Source organism: Scardinius erythrophthalmus, assembly GCF_964197995.2.
Source record: "Scardinius erythrophthalmus genome assembly, chromosome: 4".
NCBI lineage: Eukaryota > Metazoa > Chordata > Actinopteri > Cypriniformes > Leuciscidae > Scardinius > Scardinius erythrophthalmus.
The window spans coordinates 14,827,330-14,854,413 of NC_138224.1; the positions used below are offsets into that span (position 1 = coordinate 14,827,330).

The 27,084-nt window shown below is 37.1% G+C and overlaps 1 protein-coding gene across 1 annotated transcript in view; it reads right to left on the reverse strand.

Annotated features, from left to right (window-relative positions):
- Window positions 1-27,084, reverse strand: part of snd1 (staphylococcal nuclease and tudor domain containing 1) — a 179,220-nt gene that overhangs the window by 113,595 nt on the left and 38,541 nt on the right. Inside the window, exons 12-15 of the mRNA XM_081362702.1 lie at window positions 20,475-20,581; window positions 16,303-16,413; window positions 15,285-15,357; window positions 12,755-12,896 (exon numbers count right to left, since the gene is read on the reverse strand). Of these exons, the coding sequence (XP_081218828.1) occupies window positions 12,755-12,896; window positions 15,285-15,357; window positions 16,303-16,413; window positions 20,475-20,581 (433 nt within the window). The remainder of the gene's footprint in view (window positions 1-12,754; window positions 12,897-15,284; window positions 15,358-16,302; window positions 16,414-20,474; window positions 20,582-27,084) is intronic.

Consider the following 27,084-nt stretch of genomic DNA (forward strand, 5'->3'; position numbering starts at 1 on the left):
CTTCACTGAACTCGTCAGTATATTTTGGTCATCATTCGGACGGGTTTTGCTACAGCAGGCTTGTATTAGTGGATAAAAGCAGATGACAAATAAGTTATAACCATAATTAAACTAAACTATACCTGTTCTATGTCCATACAGCATATATTCTCTGGCTCTGTGGGCATTATTATCCGACTCCTAGTCGAAATGAACACCGCAACTGAGAGTTTCTGTTCTGATATTATCAGATGAGATTGTCCTGACTGAAGTGCGAGCTCGTGAGGCTCCGCCCCCTGTGTCGTCCAGCAGCAGTTAATTTGCATTTAAAGGGGACACACTAAAACAGTGCGTTTTTCTGAGCCCCAAAAACTTACAATTTAAATATGTTGTAAAAAATTATCTGTTGGGTATTTTGAGCTAAAACATCAGAGACTTATTTTACATCTTGTGAAAAGAGTCCCTTTAATAGGTGCCCTTTAAATATGTGTTATGTGATTGTTATGTGGTTGTATTTATTTGATCAAAAGTATAGGTGAAATATTATTACAATTTAAAATAACTTTTCTATTTTGAAACATTAAAATGTAATTTATTCCCGTGATGGCAAACCAAAATTTTCTGCGGTCATTACTCCAGTCTTTACCGTCACATGATCCTATAGAAATCATTCTAAAATGCCAATTTTGGTTTCTTATTTTCAATTATCAAAACAGCTGTAAATATAAATATAAATATATATATACACATATAACACAGTTGTGTTAATATTTTTGTGGAAATTGTGATTTTTTTTAGGGATTATTTAATGAATAGAAAGTTCTAAATAACAGTATTTATTTGAAAGAAATGTTTCGTTATAACTGTCCATTATGAATACCTTTACAGTCACTTTTAAAAAACCTCTTTACATTCCCAAAACTTTTAAATCTTACGGTATTTAAAAAAAAAAAGAAAGAAAGGAAAAAAAGCCAAATACCATTGTTCCAAATTTTTTTTTTTTTTTTCATATTTATATTTAACTTAGAAGAGTGAAAGTCCAAAAGCATGCTGAATTTTGCTGGTTCTGAGAATCGTTAATTGTTATTGGGTCAATAAACCACCATTGCAAGCATGTGTTAGTCCATTCAAAACTTCTGTTTCTGAGAAAGAGAGAAGTGAATGTTTATTATTTTGCTGTAACTCAGCTATCTGGTGTAACTTTTATATTGAATGCATTCAGAAGCTGTAGAAAACCATGCACAAATCGCTGTCACTCTCCTGCCCAAAGACGGAGAGGTTTAATAAGATTTTCTGAAAGGTGATAGGCTAAACACAGCCTATCGCCAATCACACACACACAGAAACCCCAAAAGCACCAGTACATCTCTAAAATAACTGCTGCAAATGACACATGGCTGCAGCAGCGTTTCTGCATCCAAGACCTGATTCTGACAGCTCCATGTTTTATGCAGGAAGAGACAACGACTTTCTGAGATTAAACTTTTTTCAGGCTCTCTCAAATACACACAGCTAGGTTATGAGTGTTTTGTCAGGGTGATATTTTCTGACAATTCCTCCTGATCTAATATACAGTAAAACATCAAATTACATCATAACTTGCTCCCTGTAACCGTCACACGCGCACAACGAGTGGAACATCCAGAACATTCTGTTACAGAAGACACTGCTGGCTGCTCCCGTGGAGGGAGAGATGGAAAATGAAGAGAAGACGAGATTTAAAGAGGACGGCTGAAGACAGGAACACTGTCTAATAACTTCAAGTGAAGACGTAATAAAGGCCTGACAGTAGTAGGCAGCTGTCTGTGTGTCTGCAGAGGAGATTTTGACTGCAGGGGTTTTCTGCACCAAAGGGATTCAGACTGAGAATAGCACTAATTTTATTTATTGCTGCTATGGCTTATGTTACTTTTGGAATGCCTATTTCTAAAGTATAAATAATGCGTTATTGGTTGCTGGGCTTTAAGTGTGTGTGTGTGTGTGTGTGTGTGTGTGTGTGTGTGTGTGTGTGTGTGTGTGTGTGTGTGTGTGTGTGTGTGTGTGTGTGTGTGTGTGTGTGTGTGTGTGTGTATATATAATACGTAATCTTTGTTGACGTTAGTTAATAAATACTGCTGTTCATTCTTTGTTTCTTGTTAATTCACAGTGAATTAACTAGTGTTGAAAGGATTTTAATAAAAGTATTAGTAAATGCTGAAATTAACATTAACAAAGACTAATAAATGCTGTATAAGTGCAGTTCACTATTAGTTCATGCTAACTTATGTAGTTAACTAATGAACCTTATTGTAAAGTGTTACCGAAATATATTTCTTTTATTGAATATAATTAATTGCATTGTTTGTCATAAAATTATTATTTTTCCAGGTTAAAAAAAAAAATCACTGAAATAATTTGAAATTATGTGAATAAGCCTTAAAAGAACACTCAGGACTTTTCTCTCCTTAAAGTTTTTGCAAAAAAAAAAAATAAATAAATAAATTCACAGAACTTCTGCATAATATGCCAAAAGTTCTTCAAACAGAGCTGGGAGAGAGTTCAGACCGATGCCATGCAGCAGCAGCTGTACACCAGCATAAACCACCACCAACGCGCAAAAATTTGGGATTCAGTCCAAAAATGTCCATTTTATGGATGTGTGAACTATGGGACTAAGAAAAGCAGATGAAAGGGGTTAAAACAAAAAGACAAAACAACAGTTAATAAACTTAATGCATCAAGAGTTCCCACACTTTTTGACTAATGAATTATTCATGGTTATTGGATAAGCATTTTTGTCATTAGTTTAGAGACCGTGATCACATAATGAAATATTTTAGACATAAGAATATAAAATATAAATAGCAATTAGTATAGAAAATAAAAAAAACTAAAATATTACTATTAACATATATCCTTAAAATTGTTGTATATGTACTGTATATAAAATGAAGGAAATGTTGGAGTCCTGTCTCCATCTAAGATGAATACATGATTGAAGCCAGCCAAGGCCAGACTGTAAAAGCAGGAGCTTTGGCACTAAAGACAAAAGAAACCTAGAAAATGCAGCGCTCTGTAAAAGCACTTCGAGGCCTTCACCTGCACTACCACATAGAGAACAGCACATGTTAGTAATACAAAAAACATCGCACTACTTTTCCTCAAGAGAATCACCAACAAAGTGCAGCACTCAGACAAGACACTCTCTCGCCTGAAAACAGATGACACGCTCTCAGCGTAGCTATACGCTCTGTTATGTGATGCACAGAGTAATGCACTGAGCACTGCGGCTCCTTTACGACAGGGTCACTCTTCATGACATTAACATCAATCCATTCGTGATCATCGCAGCCAAAACAATGTGACAGCACTAGAGCTTTGAGTGAAAATTGTTTGCAACTGAGAAGTGTGTGTGTGTGTGTGTGTGTGTGTGTGTGTGTGTGTGTGTGTGTGTGTGTGTGTGTGTGTGTGTGTGTGTGTGTGTGTGTGTGTGTGTGTGTGTGTGTGTGTGTGTGTGTGTGTGAGAGAGAGAGAGAGAGAGAGAGAGAGAGAGAGAGAGAGAGAGAGAGAGAGAGAGAGAGAGAGAGAGAGAGAGAGAGAGAGAGAGAGAGAGAGAGAGAGAGAGAGAGAGAGAGAGAGAGAGAGAGAGAGAGAGAGAGAGAGAGAGAGAGAGAGAGAGAGAGAGAGAGAGAGAGAGAGAGAGAGAGAGAGAGAGAGAGAGAGAGAGAGAGAGAGAGAGAGAGATCCTATCTCTTCAAATAAAAATGTCTGGACTTATATAACCAAGCACAGTTTCGAGCTCGGAAACCAGTTTCTCACTATGCTCACCCACACAAGAGAGAGAGAGAAGGATTGTGCAGTCTCCCATTTGATCATGAAAATACTTTAAGCAGTTTTGAGTTGTGGTGAAATTCAGAAACAGACACATCAATTAAATAATGTACATTACCATTCAAAAGTTCGGGGTTGGTAAGAATTTTTTTGTTTGTGTTTTTAAAAGAAGTCTCTTATACCAAGACTGCATTTAATTGAAAATCTGTTAAAATAACTGATTTCCATTTAAAAATGTAATTTACTCTGGTGATGAATTTTCAGCATTGTCACATGCTGTCACATACAAATCATTCTAATGTGCTAATTTGGTACTCAAACTTTTCTTATTATCATTGTGGAAAACTGTGTGCTGCTTAATTTTTTTTTTGTTGGGTAACTTGTGATAGTTTTTAGGATTCTCCAATAAATCGAACGTACAAAGAAGAGCATGTATATGAAATGGGAATCTTTTGAAAGATTATAAATGTCTTTAGTGTCACTTTTGATCTATTTTTTGTCTGTCGAATAAAAGTATTTATTTATATAAAAAAAAAATCAATCTTACAACCCCCACACTTAAATGGGAGTGTACAAATGCAAATAAATATTCTAAACCACAGTTGGAGGACAAAATTATCAAAAAGTAAGTTGACATGCACTTTTTCCACGTTGAACCTGTACTCGTATAAGGCTCTTTATGGTTGATGCACAAAATTTAGCATCAATTATATATAAATACAATCCTTACTAACCACTAGGCATTTGCTTTGGCATGAGAAATGTCTCAAAATAATCTGAACTAAAAGCTAATGGTGAATAATAATAATAATAATAACAACAACAATAAAGCCCCTCGATATGTCCCGTCCCAACTGCCTGAACAGAAAATACTTCAGTGCATGAAAGAAAACTAAATTCATCAAACAACTTACTAGGGGGTCTCCTCTCTTCTCTAAAAGCTTCTTGAAAGCACCTTTCTTCTCCATACATGTTCTACTTCTGCTTGAGGAATTAGCAGAGCACAACCACAGAGCTCTCCATTAATGAAAAGATGCAGGACTGAGGCCAACCAAGGCCAGACCTTAAAAGTAGGAGCTTTGGCACCAAAGACAAAGGAAACCAAGATAATGCAGTGCTGATGCATTTGATGACAATAAACAAGGAGAAATGGAACTGAAAACACAAGATGGCGCTTGTGTTTTCACACAAGTGTGAAAGGCACAGAAACAGTTTCTTTCAATTCCCCACTTTTTATCCTTGCAAATTAATTTAGTCCTATTTATTAATGTTATTCACAAGGTCTGCAAATGTTTCTTCAGACCTATCTGTCTCTTTATACTTTTTAAATATTTTTTATTCTTAAATGTTATGCGTCTTATATATTATATGTGAAGACTGGAAACTTCAATACCAACGTAAATTCCTTGATTGAGCAAGCACACTTGGCAATAAAGCTCTTTCTGATTCAAATAAAAGGGTTGCGTTCCAGACTAGAACCTGAATACCCTGAAAGAGCACCATAGCTCAATTCAAGTTCAGGATATATGGTGTTTAATATGAGAGACCGATTTCTCATAATTAAAGCATAAAATACCACCATGTATCCAACTTGCAAGTACACACACACACACACGACCGTGGAATGGCCTGCTCCAGAGAACCTGCTCCTGCTTTTTGAGCAGCTCATCAAAGTTGCATCAGGACCAGAGACGCCCTAAATAGGGAAGAGCCCTCCTGTCGATGCCCCATCTCACATACACCTCTGTTGAAACACACCCCTTTGATGTCTCCTTCAAACCTCTCCTCCCTCTTTCTTTTTCAAGTGAAGACAGCCGTCTTCCCTCTTTCACGCTCTCTCTTGCTCTTTATAGGCAGGAAGGAAGGACACTGTTGTGCACACTGTTCTAAAATCAAACAAGTGAACTTTCTTTCTGATCGTTGCTCAGGAGGGCAAACAAAGGAGGGGAGCACACCTCAGGAGTCAGGATACAGAGATGACACACACACACTTCGAAAACAGCAGAGTCACAATGCAAAGTAATGCAAAGTCCCAAAAAGTATTTGAACACTTAAAAAAATGCTTTTTTTTTTTTTTAAGTACAATGAAAATGGTAATATATTTTATACTGTAATTTATTCCTGTGATGCAAAGCTGATTTTTCAGCATCATTACTCCAATCTTCAGTGTCATGATCCTTCAGAAATCACTCTAATTTGGTGCAAAACAATTTTTTTATCAATGTTGAAAACTCCATGCTTAATTATCCTGATTAAAGCAACAATATGTAAGACTTTTGTAGTAAAATATCCAAAAATCACTTGCAGAGTGTAATATATTTCCTGCAGTTGTGTACTTACAATATCCCAAAACTTCCCAAAGATTTTTAAATTTCAGAGAAATTCCAATTTTAAATAATGGCTCGTCCATGTTCACTTGGATGATGTAATGACGTAATATCCGGGTTATCCCTGGTTTCCGCTCGTACTGCCATAGTAACCATGGCGACAGACGTGGACAACTGTGTTACGTTAAGCGGCACGCTCACGCTGTTGTTGTTTCATTCAAACATTATGGACCATGGCAAGCAGACTTTGGGACAAAAGGAGAACTAAAACGAGGATCAATATCAGCGTGGCGTTTTCGAGATGCCGAGAGCTTCACGTCCGAAACAAACTTCGACTTGACAGAGACGCAAATGTAGAGGTGAGCAAATGTACATAAAACTAGTCAATGTTATATAGCTCAACATGATGAAATGTTAGAATATGATCAGTATGTTATTCTAATGTTGATCTAGCTTACTCCTAGTCTCATACAGACAAACTAACACATAGAATAACATTATAACTTTCAACACACTCAAATTCAGTTTAGTGTGATAGCGTAGACCAAGTGAAACAGCGCTGCGTTACCTCACAAGTTTAATTCGTCAAATAAACTGACCTGTGTGAGTAGTAATTCAGCACTTGCGAGTAGTTCGGTAGAATGAAATGTCCTTATTCCTTTATATCCGCGGGACTCGCGTGTGGCGCTGATATCTGTCTCTCATTAGCAATCGCGACCTGTTTCATACCACAGTCATGTTAAAAACATCAATGTATTCACTCATCCATAAACATTATTAGATCCATCAGCTTGACGACAAGTTCCATAATTCCGCTTATGCGTCATCAACCTACGCCTTTGTTATTGTAAGAGGTTAGCGACCCATAGTGGCAGAAAACATTACATATTGTAGCTTTAATTGTTTTATATTTAAATGTATACACCTTTTACTACTGGATTTTTTGTATAGAAAGATTAAAAGGACAGAATTTGTTTGAAATAGAAATCTTATGTAACATTATAAATGTCTTCACTTTTCCCTCTTGATCAATTTAATGCATCCTTGGTAAAAAGGTAAAAACAATGATGACTTCCATCTTCAATCCACCCATATTATTGTTATTACAAATCAAAACAAACTAAATTAATACAAAAACGCTACAAGAGAAATTGAGAAATTGAATGCTAAACATTTTAAATGATACATTAACTTTTTAACCGTAACATTAGCTTTGACAGCCCTATAACAGTAATACTAAAATTATTAACTACAAACTAAAAAACAAAACATAGAAAACAAACTAAATTAAAACCAAGTTGACTAACCAACTAAATTGAAAACAAAAAATAAATCATACATTTAAAAATCATAACCCTGACACTAAAAACAGAGACCAGTTGGGCTTAGAAAATAAAGTAAGCTTTAGCATCATTTGGTCACGGATGCAATTTAATGCAACAAAATGAATGAATTTTCTGTGAATAGAGAGTCCAGATGCTTTTTAGGGTCACTATAAATTCTATAAAGTTCACAACATCCAGTTCACCTTTTTAAAATCCAAACAAAGCTCTTTAGTCAATAAGAACACAAGCTGCAGCCAAGGGAGTGTTTTAAAATGCCGATTGTTTTAAAATGCCTTCCTTTAGAGAAGGTTAATGACCCTAGACTGAAGAGGAGGGCTTCTTTATTCTAGCCAGAGATGTATTGCTATGGGTCTGACTCTACTCAATTTCAAGAAGATGATAAAACTAAACATTTTTCGTTTTCATAAAAAACATATTTGAACAAAACCAATTTGTTTCCACTCGTTTAAGGGGTCATTCTACACTTTCTTGGACAGTCGTAATTTAGTTTTACATGATCCTAACTGCGTGCTTATGAAGCTGTAGCAACATATCAGGCCTGCTCTAACATCTGTTGAAGTGCAACAACACAGTTAGCCACGATGATATCGCTGGAAAAGACGCATTCAAACAGGAAAGAGAGTGAAAAAAAAATAGAGCAAGCAATGAAGCATTTCTGCCCTTTTAATGCGGTAACCTTTGCTGGCGCGCCTGTGGGTGGAGAGGCTTTTGCCATAGCAACACTAATAGGGAACTGTGTGCTGTAATGGAGGGTTGAGTGACAGGAAGCTATCCTGTCTCTTTTTCCTTCTTTCATCGGGGGCTTTGGCATTGTCTGGCCTTTCAACCACTGAAGGCAGAGGGTCCTGTTGATTGGACGGCTACGATCTGTGGTCTAATTAGTACTGAGCTCATTCATGCAACAATCATGTGGAGAATCTAACTGTCTGTATGGATACACACACAGATACAAACCCACAACCAATCTAATGAAGAGATGTGATAGGAAAGGTATTCCTTTGTGCACACTTGTTTAATTATACATCTAAATGAGAACATACAATTGAATTGCCTTCTATTGTTTTAAAAATAAAGCCAGTCATAAATTACTATACTAAACCTAAGATTCCGTCGTCTTTGCTCATGGCCGCTCAAGTTGCTCAACTCTGAACAATTTTAAATCCCAGAGATTGCTTTAAAAACGCACACTTTAACGAGTTATGAATAAAAGAGTTTTTGAAGCATTGCCTTCATCACACATTTTTCAAATCTTGGTCAAATTTAGCCCCGAGCCAAAAACCATGGACTACTTTTAAAACTATAATAATCTAAACAAAATGTCAAATAAACAACCCAATTTCAATATTTACTGTGTAATAATTAGCAAGTAATGTATTACTGTACATTAGAACTGTATTAATAATAATAATAATAATAAAAAAAACCTGGCATTGTTTTCACTACACAATCTTTTGACCACCAAATGCTGACCCTATTAAAAGAGCTTGAAAAATGTCTAAGAAATCCAAGTAAAATGTAAATATTACTTTTATCAGTATTTTTGTGTGCCATTTTCAAATCAAGCATGTCCAGAAAAAAAAGCTTAAATGTTTATATTTAGGATACATAAAATGCTTGATGAAATTAACAATACAAGTAGTTTGAATAAAATCCAAACTTTTAGAATATTTTTATTTTAGAAATGCAATTTATCACAGAATGCTATACTATAAAAAAAGTTGCTGCCTTAAATTTTAAGTACAATCAACTTGGATGTTTAAGTCACTTCAAACTAAATTACATTAAAGTGACTTAAAAAATGCCATTGCTTTCAAATGTCATTACGGTCAAAAATGACATTGCTTTAACTCATCAAAAAAGTTGTCATAAGTTATTGATCATATACAGAGTATTGAGCAATATATAATTTATTTTCAAAGACAAAAATACAATGTACAGATTTTTCCAGTGATGCACATAGTAGCTGACAAATAAAATAAAGTAATGAGAATATGAAGAGAAAGAATTTTCATTTCTAAAGATCCTCAAGGTTAAAAATTGAAGAAACACTAAGTTATGACATAGTACCAGCATTTAACTTTCCAAAACTTGACCCCTTGGATCCACACAGATATGAGATCTGAATATGCAACCAATAAAATGATACAAATTCCGAGTGCGGAGGAAGGCCCGCAGATAACCAAACACAATCTAAACTGGTGAGTTTTTGGCATAATGCCCTGTGTCGTAAAGTCAATAACCTCTCGAACTGCTAAAGATCTGACATGTGTGCTGTAGCGCATTTTACAGCCGATAGTACTGTCAGGCTTTTCCTTTTTCAGACAGAAAAACAGCTTCCACAAACATTAGAAACTTCAGAAGGACCTGTGCCAGGAGACCAGATCCCATAGTGCCTGCGACTGAAAAATTGGGATAATTTTCAAGTCAAACCATACGCTGAATTTTACTCTAAAACCCTTAAAACAAACTGCTTCACGAAACATCCCAGCCAACATGATCAAATCACATACGACCAAGAAAGAGAGCTGAGTCAAACAGGAGGAAATGCATCTGGAAAACAGATTATTTAAAAATAAAAATGATAAAAAAGTCGTTTTTTTTTTGTCCGAAATCCCTCACAGGAAGAAAGATAATTGCAAAAGGGAAAAAAATGGAGGAAGGAAAAGACAAAAGACACACTCAGGAACAAATGACCAAATTAATTGAAATATCTCCAATGACGATATGCACAATTAAGCATGGTGGGGGTGGAGGGTGTCTGTTCTCCATTGGGGAAAGTAGAGACAAATAGATGGAAGGATGGAGGGATGCAGAAATAGATGGGCGGCTGTGTTCTCTGTTTTCAGGGTGAATAATTAGCCCTGATGGTGAGAGGACAGAAATAAACTCTTCAGAAATAACACAAATCAGTCTGCGGCTTGTTCTGAGTGATATGGAGGAAGGTTGAGGTCGGGGTTGGGAGGACACTAAGGTCAGTCTTGAAGAAATTGAGCGACCACAAGAAAGTGACAGTCTCTATATGTAGTCTAATGAAGCTTGAATGTTTGTGCACCCCATATGCAGAACCTTGCAATGCTCCCATGTTGTGTGCAATTCCAGCAAATGGTCAAAATCCCACCCTCCATTGATCCAGAAAAAAATCGATTTGTCGAAATAAGCTTGGTTATTTTTTTGCCATCCAATTAGAGATCCTAAAAATGTAGCTTTTTGATGTAGATGTATAAAATAAAATTAAGTGCATAATGCTGGAATATCTGGAAAACATTTACTTTCTATTATAATAAAACGGTAATGTCAAATTCAGTACATTTTAATTTGCATTTGTCATTTTTACTTTTACATTTTTAAAACAATGAACTCAGAAGTCTAAATGAGAATTTTTAAAGAGAAATGTTGGAGGATTTCAATATAAGAAGAGGAGCTTGAGTTTGTTTCCCAGCCCTATTTGTTTGAACTGCAAGAGGCGTCAAAGCGTACGCTACTCCGACATCCTGCGTCATACATAGCGTCAGGGGTTACTCTTTTGGCGCAAGTCGACTTGCGTAGGCCATCTGCCAGAAGCTAGTTATTTTAGTTTTATAAAGTTTTAAATATGGATTGTTTTCTTACAAAATCCCATCGCTTTTCTTCAGAAGGCCTTTATTACCGTATTGAGTCGAATTGATTACTTTTATGATGGATTGATGCATTTTTTGGACTTCAAAATCAGGACCGCCATTCACTACCATTATAAAGCTTGGAAGAGCAATGATATTTTTTAATGTCACTCCGATTGTGTTCGTCTGAAAGAAGATAGTCATATACACCTAGGATGGCTTGAGGATGAGTAAAATAAAGGAACTATCCCTTTGGTACACTACCATTCAAAACACCCCAAAAGTTTTGGGTCAGCAGGATACTTAAGCAAGGACACATTAAATTGATCAAAATAGACAGTAAAGATATGTATAATGAATTATGTTAAAATATTAACTATCAGAATTGCTTTCAACATTGATAATATTTGAGCAGAAAATCAGCATATTAGAAAGATTTCTGAAGGATCAAGTGACAGAGTTATGATGTTGAAAATTGCTTTGCCATCACAGGAATAAACTTCATTTTAAAACTTATTTAAATAAATGTTATTTTAATATTTCAAGTAAATGCAGCCTTGGTGAGCATAAGACCTCTTACAAAAATATGAAAATCTTACAGACCCCAAACTTGAACAGTAGCGTAAATGCTGAAATGAACTGTTTTGAAAAAAAAAAAAGTTACTGATAACAAATACCCTAAATCACAAACGTCTATATAAAAATGTCAAAGGGTGAAGGATTTGCAACACACCTGCACATGTGCCAGCAAGAGCGGCAATTGGCTACATGCAGAGTCCTGATTAAAGGTCAAATGTCACAGATGCTCCACCACCTTCCCTGATGTGCAGCAGTGACAGCTGTACCTGCCCAGACACTTTCACACAAGCATGTGCGCATATATGTTCCACACAGAGAGGGCAAGGAAACTCAAGGGGAAGAACAGATGCTGAGTAGCAAGACCTCACAGCCAGCAAATGTGACACTTAACCTTCCATCAGATTGAGCCCTTCAGATCCTCATCTTGCCTTTGGGAGGTCAGAGGTACAGACAAAACGCCTGCGCTAACTTCAGCTTTCCAGACCTGCTAGAAAACACCAGCCTCCACAGGTCAGAGGGGAAGGACAGAAGGTATTCAATATAAAACTCCACTAGCAGAACATATTGAGAAGAAAGAAACCCCTTCCACAAAAATCACTCACCGTTAAGCTTGAGGCAAGGAGATACTTTTATATGGTGCATGAAGCGTGTGAATTATTTAAGGAATTTTTCTTATAAAAATGAAATGATTTCATCATTTACTTATCTCTATTAAAACCTGTCTGACTTTTTCATCCATGGAACAAAACTTAATATAGTAGAATGTCTATGCAGTTTTTTTTTCCACATTGAAATGTAACCATGGCAAGCAAGATTTCAATACAATTTTTGGTGAATAGCTTTCCAGTCTTTCAACGGGTTCAGAAGTAATATAGCCAGATGTATGGCCCTGGACACTGCCCACTTTCAATGTATGAATGAGAGCAATGGCATGGGAATAAGAAAATTACGACAACATTTTCATTCTTTTTAGGTGAACTGTTCCTTGAAGTGTTAAAGAACTGAACAAAACAAAGCGTTAGACTGGTGGTGCAACAGCGGTCAGATGCCACATTGTGGTCGTTATGTGGTCACAGACGGTGGCGTAGTTGACGGGCCGAGGCCGACTGACACTTACCAGCGAGCAGGAAGGTGATGAGACATGTCTCTTTGGGCATGTAGAGCTTGAGTCTTGAGCCACTAAACACGTACTCTACCACGGCCTCCGAGCGGCCCGCTCTCTGCAGGAATGGCAGGAACTGTTTCGCCTTCTGTGTCTCCTGTGCAAGAAAAAAAGAACATCAGTAATTGAACTGGTTGAACAATTGAACAACATATGAAAAGAAACATTTACACATTTTTATGCCGTTTAGACAGGTGTTTGTTTTTTTACAAATGATAGAGCCACATTAAAATATGCAACTGACATGACAATTACCCAGAGATGCAAACTCATCAGGGGTGAAAAAGGTGACAGATTTGACCCCATTCCCCCAAAACCACATTTTAATTTGTAAAACTTTTTTTAAATATATTTTTGCATGTAATATTTTAAACACTTTTTTTTTTTTACATCAGAATTGTGCGGTAAAATTCAAATTTAAGGAGACCAACATTTCTCTTTTTATTCATGGAGATAAAGTGGAAAAGGTGCAATGTTTTAGTGGATGATTTCTGCCACCAAAATGAAAATGACATGAAATTCGTTAAAAGGTGAAAAGTTTGCATCCCTGATAACCACGTTTGAGTCAAGAAATGTTTTTTTCCAGAATTAAAAAGTGGATCGATAGCATGATTAAATGTATGATTTTGTTTTTAAATTATGCCCAAAAAAAGTATCAATATTAATGCAACTTTAATACATTTATACAATTTCTATGATGCACTAAACTATTAGCCCCTTTTTTACACCAAATTTTTTATCAGTTTTAAAAATGAGGCTAACTCAGCTGGTTACGTTGCATTAGTTTAGATACTTTTATTTTGTAATTACAATTGGACAATTTAAGAGCTGTACATGGTATTTCCAGTATTTCTCCCCCATCTCCTCTGGACATAAATTGTTTTCTCAGAAGTATTTTTAATCTTAAATTAATAAAAATAAAAAATAGACAAATAGAATAACAGGCCAAGTGGAAGATAACAGATGGTGACACCGTCACCCATTATAGGAGAAGGACAGCTCTATTTCAAGAGTTTCCTGGCCAATAGTACACTTTTAGAAGTGAGATTAGACATCTTGGCTTGACAGGTGAGGGTTTGGGGTGTAACAGAGACACTTCAGATTTCACTCGAAATATTGCTGGTTCCTGTGACTCAGTTCACCACTTCCACCCACTGCAGCTGGAAATACAGCCCTGACCCACACATAAAGAAAAGGAAAAAAGGAAGAGAAAGAAGAGGAGAAAAGCAAACAAACACATCCAAAGATAAATGGCCCTTTCACAGTCCCAATCCAAACGACATTACTCTGACTGTCAGTCATATAACGAGGGAATCTTGTTTCTGGATGAGAAATGAGAACGTTACCATTTAAGAGTGACACTTTTCTCTCGCTCTAAATGCCTCCTACACAAACTCAGGTATAAATAACATCCTGAAAAAGTTTGCAGAAAGCTGCCAAACACTTCATTAAAACCTGAGGAGCTCATTCATAAAGGCAGAGATGAGAGAGGAAGAGAGGAAGGAGATAGTTGAGGAGAGGTGAACAGAAAGTCAGCGGCTGTTAAACCTAAGTTGTTTCACACACACCAAGTAAACAAGCCCGTCACCCAGCAAACGACATTTACAAGCTAAGTAAAATTTAATCTTCATTTGGTTAGGCAACCAAACAGGATTCGCCTAAAAACAACTTCAGAGCTACGAGCATGATGACTTTATGGGTGGAAAGACTATTTTTAGAGGGCTGTTCATTAATTTAATGGGCAGGGCCGTAATGCAGCAATAAATCAGCTGTCATAGGGCGAAGCTCTAACATCAAAGATTCGGGAGAGGATTCTGGAATATAGAAGACATCAGTAAAGCCGTTCAACATTCAGAACACGGTAATGGGTCATGCTCGGGCCCAGACTGAATTTGTTTTTCACACAGATGTTTGGGTTTGATTTCGTCTGTGGGATGGATTTAAACACAGAAAGAAAAGCGTTTTCACACTTTCAAAATAAAAATAAAATTTGACAAAACATTTACACTGAAGACAAATCATATTAGTCAAATAAATATGGTGAAAGGTGAAAAATCAAACAAGCAAAAATATTTAAGCGGAAAATAAACTACACTACCCAAACTATTTAATTAAAGCAAACGACAGGGGATTTGATGTAGTGAATGTTATGCCAGTGTATGAATGGCTAAAGCTGGGTAAAAATATTGATATCCAAAAATGTCATTTTCAATTTAGTGCTGTCCATCCTGTAGATGGGGAAATCTGTTCTGCGGAAATCAAATTTTACTTCAGTTATGAGTTCACTGACTGGTTCTTTTAATGAACCGTTTAAAAAGATGAGTTACCGATTTGAATAGGTATAAAACAATGCCATATATAACTTAAACTTACAGAATATTTTCTTTTGTAAACAAAATGGACGTAGTAACTGAAATGCATCCAAACAAATCAATCAAATCGAAGCAAATACAAATGCTAGGGGTCCCGGAATGCACAAACTTACCCCTGAAATGTCTGCCACCCTGTGAATAGGCACTTCTTTCTTGCTGTGAAGTCCTTTGCCGTTCTTGATCGCCCTGCAATGATTCAAGAATTGTGTTAGTCGAAATGTTCAGAACGGGCCCCCAGAAAATAAAACCATTTTTGCCCCAGCCTGAGAAACCAACCCTTAAACATGCCCACCCATCCCTCATGCCACAAAAGAGCCAACAAATTACATTTATAGGCCAACAGTTCTCCTGCATTACACATGGGAATGGATATAGTGTCTTTTGTGTGTGTCTGAGTGCTCGATCAGTGTAATAGTGGTTGCTGAGTGGTGACGCCTGCAGATTACAGTAGATTCAGGAGGAATGAGGGACGTGTCTTAGGCCTCTTTAAGGCAGATGCATCTGTGGCTGTAGCCTCCCTGGTGTTCAATCACATTCGGTGAGGAAAAGAAGAGAGAGAGAGAGCTCGTCGTGGGGTTGATTTCTCAGAGGATGTAGGGTAACGACCAGCAATCACTGCTAAAAATAAATTTGAGGCCCGCAAACCTCCAATCTCCGCCGGCTCCACAGGGAAGCATTACCCAGAGAGAGCGAAGGACAAGAAAATAGAGGAGATGTGTATGAGAGCATGTGCGTTTGAGAGCAACACCAAAAGTGAAGAATAGAAATGGAAAAGAAAGAGCAGCAGATAAGAAAAAGCGAGTCTCTTTCTCTCGAGTCACCCCGTCTATCGCAGACCGCGAGATCCGAATCTCTTTCTGTGCAATGAACCACCCTTGAAACCTCTGCACCACAAATCTATATAATTGTAGTAATAGACAAAGAATAAAAGAGCCATGCTTTAGTGCTGGTGGTTAAGCTATGAGCTCTGAGACTGATATTGCCCCCATGAAATGAGAGCTAACCAGACAAGCCATGAATAACTGCAAAGAACAAAATGGCTCCATTTCACAGACGGCTTCTCCTTCGCAATGTGCAGGAATATGGCCCGCGTTCGCTCAGCGGTGCTTTTATTTTAGTGTTCTGGCTTACCTTGCCTCTGCCGCCAGGAGCTCGTCGTAATGGGAAGATCTTTGATCGTCGTCCTGGCGGTATCTGATCACTGTGGCGAGACCTTTACTGACCAGAGCCTCAGCAATGTTTCTATCGAGAGAGCAAAACAAAATCAGATGTTGGTATGAAATTAATCATTTAATTCAGAAAGGGCACATGAAATTAATCAAATGACAGTAAAGACATTGTGTCACAAAGTATTTCAATGTCAAACAAATGCAGTTCTTTTGAACCTTCTAGCATCACATCAGCATATTAGCATCATGCGACACTGAAGACTGGAGTAATGGCGGCTGAAAGTCCAGCCTTTGCCATCACAGGAATAAATTACATTTTAAAAATATATTTTGAAATAAAAGTTTTATTTTAAATACATTTTAAATTGTAATTTTTCATGAAAATAATGTTTCTGTATTTTTGACTGTTCTCCCACAGTTGAAAATTGAGCTTGTGCATTTTTTTTTTCTTTCTGAATCACTCACTTTATATTACAAATATAATTTTGGAGGGGGGTTAGTCTATATTATATAGATTGTAATTTGCACATTGTTTGAAGGAGAGTGTTGAGTAAGATTGAGTAAGGCCTAATTTGCAGAACTGGACCATAATCGATGACAACAAATGAGACCGGTGCCCTGCAAGCAAAGTGGCAAATGCATTTCTCATTGCCATTTTTCAACACAGATATTGCATTTGGCGAGCAGCTCGCATTCCCCTATTGCAGAGCACAGCAAACATGCAACAGCCATTCTGTGTCAAGTTTTGGTAATAAAAATCAAAAGAGAAAAACACATGAATAAAACAAAACAAAAAAAAATGTTTTTTTTTTTTTTTTTTGCCTTTTCTGAAGTTGTAGTGGTACACAGTTTCAGCTAGTACTCAATGGGTCCTCACTTTGATTGCACAAACATACCACAGATCAGAGCCAAAAAATACAAAGTGAAAAAGAACTAGCGAAGGCTGTTTAGGCCAAGTAGTTAAACCAAAAAAAACATAAACTGACAAAACAAAACACTAAAATTGCAAGACATGATAAACTTACTTTCAACGTTAGTCTTATTTCACCAAGCTCCCAAAAAATCAAATGGTTACTAAAAAGTAATCTATTGCATCAGGCCAACAGACTTGTCTGTGCTGCCATGAATTTGTACAGATCTATGATCAGTTCAGGCTCCTAAAATATTTATGGAATTATGGGAAAACCTGGAAAGAGCTGATTCCGAATCAGCGAAGAGTCAAGATGCTGCAAAGCAGCAGAGCCCTCAGGCGATGTGACCACCTGTTACCCACAATGCTCTAATGCCAAGCACTGGGGCACGGTTGGGTAATCACAGCCTGAGGCGCAGTGCCACCCCAGACTTATGTGCCTGGCCTCGCTTACCCTAACAAGGGACAGTGTGCTCACACATCCACATCACATGAGTGAACAAGAATCATTTGAATTCATAGAGGAGTCAAAAAAGGTAGTAAAGCCTTTGTCGGTCATGATTTTGAAGGTGATTGTTAGAGTGTGTTTAGAAACATTTCATTTGATTCCTTTTCTTTTTTAGTAACGTTTCTTTTGCTGTTGGTTGTTGAATAAGACAACCCACATTTGAAGAGTGATAGCAAATGTGTGAGGAATAGACTGACATTTAAAGTCATTATTTAATCAGTCTGGATGATTAATGAACAGATCAGACTGATGTGGTTCAAGTTCAACACAATGACTAAATCCAGACGCAGCAGTTTACAGCTCATTGGAGGGGAAGATATTCAGTGAATAATGACTTAATTTTTGGTTTATTCTTACACAATCACCATCATTTTACCTGAAATGTAGCACATGAGTTAAAATAGCTTTCAAAAGTTTGGGGTCAGTAGGATTTTTTATGAACTTTCCACAAAATCAGCAGCACAACTGTTGTCAACATTGATAAGAAATGTTTCTTGAGCACCAAATCAGCATTTTAGAATGATTTCTGAAGGATCATGTGACACTAAAGACTTTGGGTAATGATGCTGAAAATTCAGCTTTGCAATCATGTTAATGAAAACTACACAAAAAAAATATTAAAATAGAAAAGTTATATTAAAGGTAGGGTAGGTAGGAATTGTCTAAAAAACTTATTTTCCAAATTTGTTTAAACTTTATTTATATATCAATACATAATTAAAATGTAAGTACTCTGAAAAAGAAAGTATAAAAATCGAGTGTCTGTAGACCTCTCACGACTGTTTTAAAGACAGCTAATTATTCCCTTCTGGGCTCCTTTCAAAGCCACGCCCCCAAAACACATGAACGCGCGACTCCGACCGCTCAGCTGTAAGACGCATATTTACCTGAGACAAGCGGAGAGGAAGGAGCGCAGTGCATGTAGTGACATCATGTCAGAATCACATGTAATAAAATAATCTAACTTTATCATTATGAATATAAACAAATAAGATGTATTTTAGTACTCACTATCAAGCTAGCATATTGATATTGGTAAAGTTTAAAATATATTTTTTTTGATTCGCTAACGAGCTAGTTATAACTATAAGGCAAAGCTAAAAACAGGTTGTATTGATACACGTTTTTCCATAACCATCAGTTACACTGTGATGAAGATGCATTTCGTGTAAGATTCATAACATATATGGTGTTCTGCATGTAAGAGTTTCCATGATGAAAGCATTGTTGACTCTGATGAGGACTACACTCCAGAGACAAGTACCGCATCGTCAGCTCGAGGACAGGTCCGGGGTCGAGGGCGAAGCAGAGGAGGTCGTGCAAGAGGCCGTGCAACTAGGGTCCGAGGATATTGACACGCGTTTTATTTCTTTGTTTATCCAAAGACTTTTTTTTCATTACCTTTTCTAGCACTGTCTTCCTTTTTTTGCCTTGTTTGCCTTCGCTAACTGCATATGCCGGTAATGTGAATTTTGATTGCTCTTTCTCTGCCATTGTTTTGCTATTCCTAGGTTCCGTGCCTCTTGAATTCCTCAAATCAAACGGGTTCGCGCAGGTGGGCAGATCCTGTGGCAAAAGGGTGGTTGCCCTGGTTGCGAGGGAGTGACAAACGCCTAAGCCAATCCTTTGTTTCGTCCCGAATGGAAATAATGAGCTGTGTTTAATGCAGATTAAACGGTTTAGAGTCACTCGATTTTTATACTCTTTTTTTCTTACTTACATTTTAATTATGTATTGATATATATATATATAGAAAGTTTAAACAAATTTGGAAAAAAGTTTTTTATAAAATTCCTACCTAACCTACCTTTAAAGGCACACTATGCAGCTTTCCGTTTTTTTGTCAAACAGCGACTCGTGGAGTACTTGTATTTAATGTTACTGTCGTAAATAGCACTCGCGCAAAGCCGTCTCTGCACTCACGGCCTGATCCCTTCCGCCCTCTATACCGGTACCTGTTCAGTAGGATGGAAGCTGTAATGAGTGGAAATAAGCTGTGGCCCCTTTAAGAGCTGCGCACGCCCTGTTGAATTGTCGGCAGTCTGTATTGTATGTGCACCTCGAACACCCCGTGTATGCGGGTTATTTCAGTAAGTTTTTGATGCTCGTTCTTATCCTACTTTTGTTTATCAAGTAAAGCTGTGGACGGTAGAATGGGTGACGGACAGTTACACGAGTTCGATTGGGGAATAAAGTGCAAGTTGTGAGATGCTAATCGCCTCCGTGAGTCTGTCTGGCCTCTAATAACTTCATCTGTGAGCTATCCCTATTGTGTATATGTGCAGTGCTGTAAAGCAATTCGTTACATCGCGAGACCTGATATCACACGATACTTCCTGACGCTGAGGCCGGCGGCCCGCCGGCCCAAAGTTGCAAGTGTGGTTTTTGGCTCACAGGCGCTTGGGGGCTGTGCGACGACCACCATTCAAACCAAAAAAAGTCATATAACTATTCCAATGACTCCGAAGCTGTTCGGTTAAGGTAAAAAAGTTACTTAGTTCACCTTTAAATTGTAATCATATTTCACAATATTGCTGTTTTTACTATTTTTATAAAAAAAAAACTGTTTTGGTGAATAGTAGTGTATATGGACCAATTTAGGCTGTTTTATCAATGTCTGTAAGGTACAGAAAACCTTAGTGGGAGAAGGTGGTTTTCAAAAATAGGTTAAAAAGCAGAACTTTGCACAGATATAGTAACTGGCTACTGTACTCACATTCCTCCAATGGTGACTGTAGCACAGGTACGCTCTGGGAAAGCCGGAACGCCACCCGTTTCCATCGCACTGGTGGCAGCTCTTATGTAATCGACTGTGACATTAACCTGCAAAGATGCAAAAGAAAATGGTTAATGAAGAGCCAAGAAACACTGCCTACATACACACACTTTTATAAGCCTGTCAGGGGCTTGGCTATTGAGATAAATTGACCACTGAAGCTACATGTGAGGACACGGAGAACTGCACTGTAACCCTGTTTTATGATGTCGCATTAAACATGACAGAATTACGCCAAGAAAGAGCAACACATCAAACTCTGAATTTGATATCTTTGTACAGGATTGCAAATCAAGCGAAAAGCTGGCTGTAAAGGGAAAAAAATGGATTACAGGCCTTTCAGGGTGGACAAATTGTGTTAGGGCATCTAGCGAGGGGTTTGGTGTGTGCGTGTGTGTACAAGCATGACTGTGGGCTACTTTTCAAGGTCACCCTGAGTCAGTGTGAATCATGTCAGGCTAGACCATAGATCTCCCCAGAGGAAGCCAGACCAAACATGGAAACTGTTTATCACAAGTGAAAAAAAGAGGCGGGGACCGGTTACTATTTCGCTCGATGGCAATAGAGGAAAGTGGAAGGGAAGAGGATAACTAAACCTGATTATTTCACACCAAACTGCTTCAGGTTAAGAAATCGACTCCATTTGTGTCAAACTCTCTCTGAGGTCATTGGATCATCCCGGAGGGGCCATCGCATGCAGTGTATTCTTGTTAGCTCTGAGCAAATAAAGAAGCCGCGTTGAGATATTCAGAGATAGGAGACTGTGATCCAGCCAATTCCGTTCAATCAGTCCAGAGCAAACAGAGGGTTGGAAGCTAATCTGAAATAGTAAGCCGGATCTCCCATCTGTCTTGACATGCAGGGGGGAAGATCAGTCATTAATCGGGATGGCACCAATAACAACCCAAGGACGAAGACCGACTGCTCAACCATTGTCCTATCGGAGTGTATGGATTGATTGCATCCTGACCACAATGCATTAGTGCGTGTGTAAAACTACCTCATAGAAATGAGGCACCACTAATGTGTCAAAGCATCTCCCTCCAATCTAAAGGATCCCGTCCAGAGGCTGACGAGTGCGAACCATATGTACAGGAACAACAATAAATTTAAGTCTAAAGCTCTACCCTAGTAAATTTGGAGATGATTTCTTTCTGAATCCTTCCCAGGTTGTTGACGGAGAATTTTGAGAGGTTGTAGTTTGTGCGGAAAGTTTTACGACCTAGGGTGTACAACAAAGTGCACTCAATGCCACTTAAACTTAGTGATTTTGAAGTCTGCAGTAGAGACCGTATTTGTGCAACTTTTTAATGTATTTAAACCAAACTTTCGAATAACCATGGCCTGAGGGTACATCTAAACGGTTTGGTCAAAAATAACGAGACCAGTCTCTTTTGATGTGGCATCCGGAGTCTTAACAGGTGAAGCAACTCTGTATAACATACTATTTGAAATAACTCAATAAAGACTTAGTTCTTGTTATAATTACTTTAAATATCAGCCAAATCATTCTCAAATGAAAAATCTAGTTTAGCAAATTGGATAACTAGTTTTATAGGCTAAATAATTTAGCAAACAAATAGATACATAAAACATATATTTTTCTTTATTCCAGTAGTATATTGAATATTTATTCAACTTAAACTGAAAAAAATTACAATTCTGCATTACATAAGACACTTAAACATTTAAAATATCGCTGAAAGTGCTTTACTTTAAACTTTAGGTAGCAAAACTACTAAATTACTAAGTTAATTAACTGTTCTGACTTCTTAGCCACCTATAATGGTAAACGATGGTGCTCACATTAAGACAAATGCACTGCAGTTCTGTTCTACATAATATAATGTGAACGTAGATTTACGAAAAAACAGAATTGTGATATGGCACAATAAGGCAAAGGGTGAGAAAGTTATATGCTCTGAACTAATTCCTAAAGTTGGAATTCAATCCATTTATCCCCATTCAATTCATTTGCCTCAAAATGACAATGTAACTCAGTCTAATGGACATAATGGAAGTTCATTAGGTGGGGGAAACCTGTGGACACTCATTTTCTTACCCCAGGAGTTTAGTGCTTCATCAACAAATAAAGCACAAAATAATTGCATTTTCATCCCCTACTTCTACTTCTCTCCAGTTCCCTCTCTGAAAGGCAGAGACAGCTCTGCACCATTGGGCAGGAGTAATGAGCTTGGTTGAACGACAACATGCCCTTCTTAAGAAACACAAAGCGCAAACGATTCCCGCTTGTTCAGAGGAACAAAAGTGCTTATGAAGAAACAAAATGAATGAGAAAAGAAAGAAGAAGTGGCCCATTTGGGAAGTAGATGACAGATTAAATGGGCTTTTAGAAATATGCTTGAATAGAACGATCTGACCAAAGGACAACAGCAATGGAGGGTTTGAAAAATGTCCAGACAGAACCAGGAGGAAGAGGATGACGAAGACAAAAATGGTGCTAATGGCGAAGCATCCCGCAAAACAGAGACAGATCCATTGAAATGTCCAGGGAAATGAAAAAAGATTGAGCTGGTCCATGCACAGCAATGTATAGATGCTTTCACACTTGGTTTGACTGCTTTGTCCAAACCAGAAATGGATTCATCCCCTCCCCTAATGGATTCTTCACACATTACATTTTAGGGTACAAACGGTGGTATGTTTGAATCATCAGCGCGAATACCACCATGAGTAATTGGATTATGACTCAGGAGGAGGAGATGCCAGCTTTACCGTTTATGTTTTTGTCAGTATGATTTATCAGTATGATTCTGAGAGACAGATTTATATATATATAAAAAAAAAACGTATAGCACATAGTAAAGCATGCATGTTTGTCTGCCACAGATGTATTGCAAGAAACGCAAAGCATGTGAACTGCTCTCTGAACGCAGATTATATGGAGAAAAGCAGGTATGACATTATGTATGACAAGGAACATGCAAAATCCGCAAAATTACAACAGACCGCACTCATATCATACAGGAAAATTCAGAACTAATTATATATATATATATATATATATATATATATATATATATATATATATATATATATATATATATATATATATATATATTCTGCAACCAATGTCATCCAGGTTGAATGACTGAGTCGGTTCTTAACATAATACACAACGATTATTACAATTATTATTATTATTATTATTATTATTATTGTTGATGATAAAATTGTTAATACAAATATTTTCTATTATTCTTAGCACTATCATTACTAATGTTAGCATTAAAAATGATATAGCATTAAGTGTGTATTCATCATTTATATCATTATTGTACAATTGTTTATGAATTCATTATTTTATTGTTAAATTATTAAAATACATTATTATTTGTATTAGTATTATTAGTAAATAAATGTATTGATGTTTATTATATTACAAATTGTATTACTACAAAACAATAGTATTAAATTCTTATTCACATTATTTATTTCTTATAAAATTAATAATTTAATCATTAATGATTAAATTAATCAGTGCTATTATTAATAATAAATCTACATTTTACATTTTCATTGTTGTGGTATAATGATCATTTATTAGTGTGTCAAAAAGCTATAATAATTTTTTTATTTTTTAAATAGTTATAGAAGAAAAAAAAAAGCATTCTCTAGTATGCTTGACACCTGTTAGGAATGCCAAAAAAGCTTTTATACCGACCAGACTTGGATCACAAACGGACACGGTTCCACACCAAAAGCTCTAGTGTGAATGTATCTTATGAGATGTGCAGTCAAACCTGCTCTCGGCAAGCTTAAGTCCCTGTGAGTGGAGTCTAATGCGGTGAGGGTAGGTGTAGTCAGGAAACTCTGTAATACATATTTCATGGATTAAAAGTGAGCTGCTAGTCTCACATGCCACTGTAATTCCCTCTAAAGCAGAAGCCAAAGTGGAGAAAAAAGATGAATGAAGTCTGCACAGCTCTGCCGTGGCTGCATCAATGTGCATCAGGGAAACATGAGAAAACTCAGCACGTCCTCTTCCATACAAATGAACAAACTAATAAACAAAGCAGAACTTATGAAACATACCTGCATAAACACAGACATCAAACACTTAACACTGACATTCCAGTCAGTCACTGCCTCTTGTTCACACCTCTTATATACACACACACACACACACACAAACACTCACACCCACATAACAGGAGGCACTTTGAGCGGGCAGGATTATCCAAACGTGCTCTTTCCTGATAAGTGGATTAATGCAACATTTTCATTTGACTTTTTCGCTGAGGCAGAGACCCTCTACAGAGGCGCTACTTAGAAAGTTAGCCAAATCTAGCTTTGGATTATGTCACAGGGAAGTTGTTTCAATACCGAGAGGAGAAAATGCACTTCTGCACAGATTTTCTTCCATTACCCACTGCTGGTGAATGCCACTCATTCTCTTCCTCGTTTCAAAGGAAGGAAACGCGATCTGAAATGGACGCCTCGCTCCAAGTTCTTCCGTTCCAGAGCTGTGACTCACTGGGGCTTGGATGGAGACTCTCTCCCTCCTTTCCTTTCATCTCCTCTTGTTCATTGTGCCGTCGAACTGATATTGATCACATACTGGCTGAGATTTTAAAAAGTTGACCTTCGACCTCTTCGAGGGCTGTTAAAGTGACAGAAAATTGATGCAACGTCGACAAATCCAATATTGAGTCAGCTCAAGCTCTCATGCTAATACTCTGGAAACAAAAGTCAAGTACTACTTACCCAGGGTACCCCCAGGATCCTCCAACTTAAATTCAAGGCTTTTTAAGACCTTTTTAATACCATTTCAAATGAAATTCAATGCCAACTTCGTACCAATTCCGACAGAAGTATGAGGGGAAAATGTCAAATCTGTATACATTTTAAACCCTAAAAAATAATTATGTACAAGTAGACTATTTGAATTAAATAAAACATTTTATTTGAATTATCAGTCATATTTAATACATACGTGGCAGCGTTGTAGCGTGCACGTGTGTAGGCCAATGTTAATTTTGGCAGCCATTTTTGATTTAGTCTTACTCTTCATCTTCAGACGAAAATGCTTATTGGTCAGTCACATTTGAGTCATTCTGCCTTTCATAGTTTTAGTTGACGAAATGTGTTTGCATTTTTTGTCAACTTTTAGTCATTACTTTTAGTCAAACTGCAGTTACTTTAATTTTGGTAACTATTTTATATGTAGTCTTTAGACAGAAAATGTCATAATTATTCTCTCTAGGCCAATTCGATTAAGCTTATGAGAAATTAAAATTAAGCTAACATTGCACTTGTATTAACATTGCACTCTTTAGCAGTAGCACTTGTGCAATTCTACATAGGCCTATCCCTTTTCCTTAGTTCTTCAATTTTTTAGCGTGCTGTACTCTTCCACGACTGCAGTCACATCTTTCCATTAAGGGACAATATTTGCCATATTATTTGCCAATCAAATAATATTTGATTTTTCCATTTCATTTTTCACCTTTATAATACTTTTAAAAATAAATAATGCTTTGAATAAAACAATGTTCAATAAATATTCAATGTTAAAAAACGTTTAATATTAATACAAATATGATATTAAAATCGCCAGTAGGTGGCGGTAACTCATTGTCTTTGTCAAAGCCACAGATTTTGTTTAAAATTTAGTACATCACTTAATGTTACCCTTTTTTTTTTTTTTTACTGTTGTATAAAATCAATGTCACATTTGAAATCGTGTGGATAGTTGGGAAACATTGCATTCTTGCTCGCATAATGATCAACATTAAAAACACTGCTGTATATCAGCCTGCATTTTGATCGCAGATTTAGTCGCACAAACAGCACAAGCGGCTCGTGACAGATATTCTCAAATGAAGATCGCTGAACTCCAGCTTGTCTGTGTTTTCAGATCATCCGCGCTTCTTCAACAATGTAGAGAGAGCGCGCGTGGATGGTTGTGGCCAGATACTACTGAAAAGACCGGGTAGAAAACATGCTCTTTTAACAGAAAAGCTCTGATTAGTAACCATCGTAACGGGTGCGCGCGCTTTCGCGCGTTCTTCTATGACGTGAAGCGCGAGGTGCACTCAACGTTACGCGACTAATTTTTAATAAGTCTACATTAGTAACAACAGCTAATTTTGTTACGGTATGAATTTAATCATAGAAAAGGCAAAAAAAAAAATTAAGACCTTTGTAACGAAATTCAAGACTTGTATACCAAATTCAAGGCTTTTAAGGCCTTAATTTGAGATGATCAAATTTAAGACTTTTTCAATGCTTTTAAGACCCCGCGGGTACCCTGTTACCCCTCCTGACTAGCTGGGATGCAGCATGTAGAGAACAAATGGCATCTTAAATGCCAGAAACACTCAAAATCAAAAGATTCTGGGCATAAAATCGTCCTTCTGCCCTGATCTGGCAGATATGAGCCATTACATTTCTATTTTTCCAGCAACAAAACAATCAGTCTTTAACAATTACCCGATTTTATAGTTATGAACTTCTATAATTGCACAGATTTAATTTAACTTTATAACAGTTGGAACATAATTTTCCACGGCGGTTGCCAGGGCAG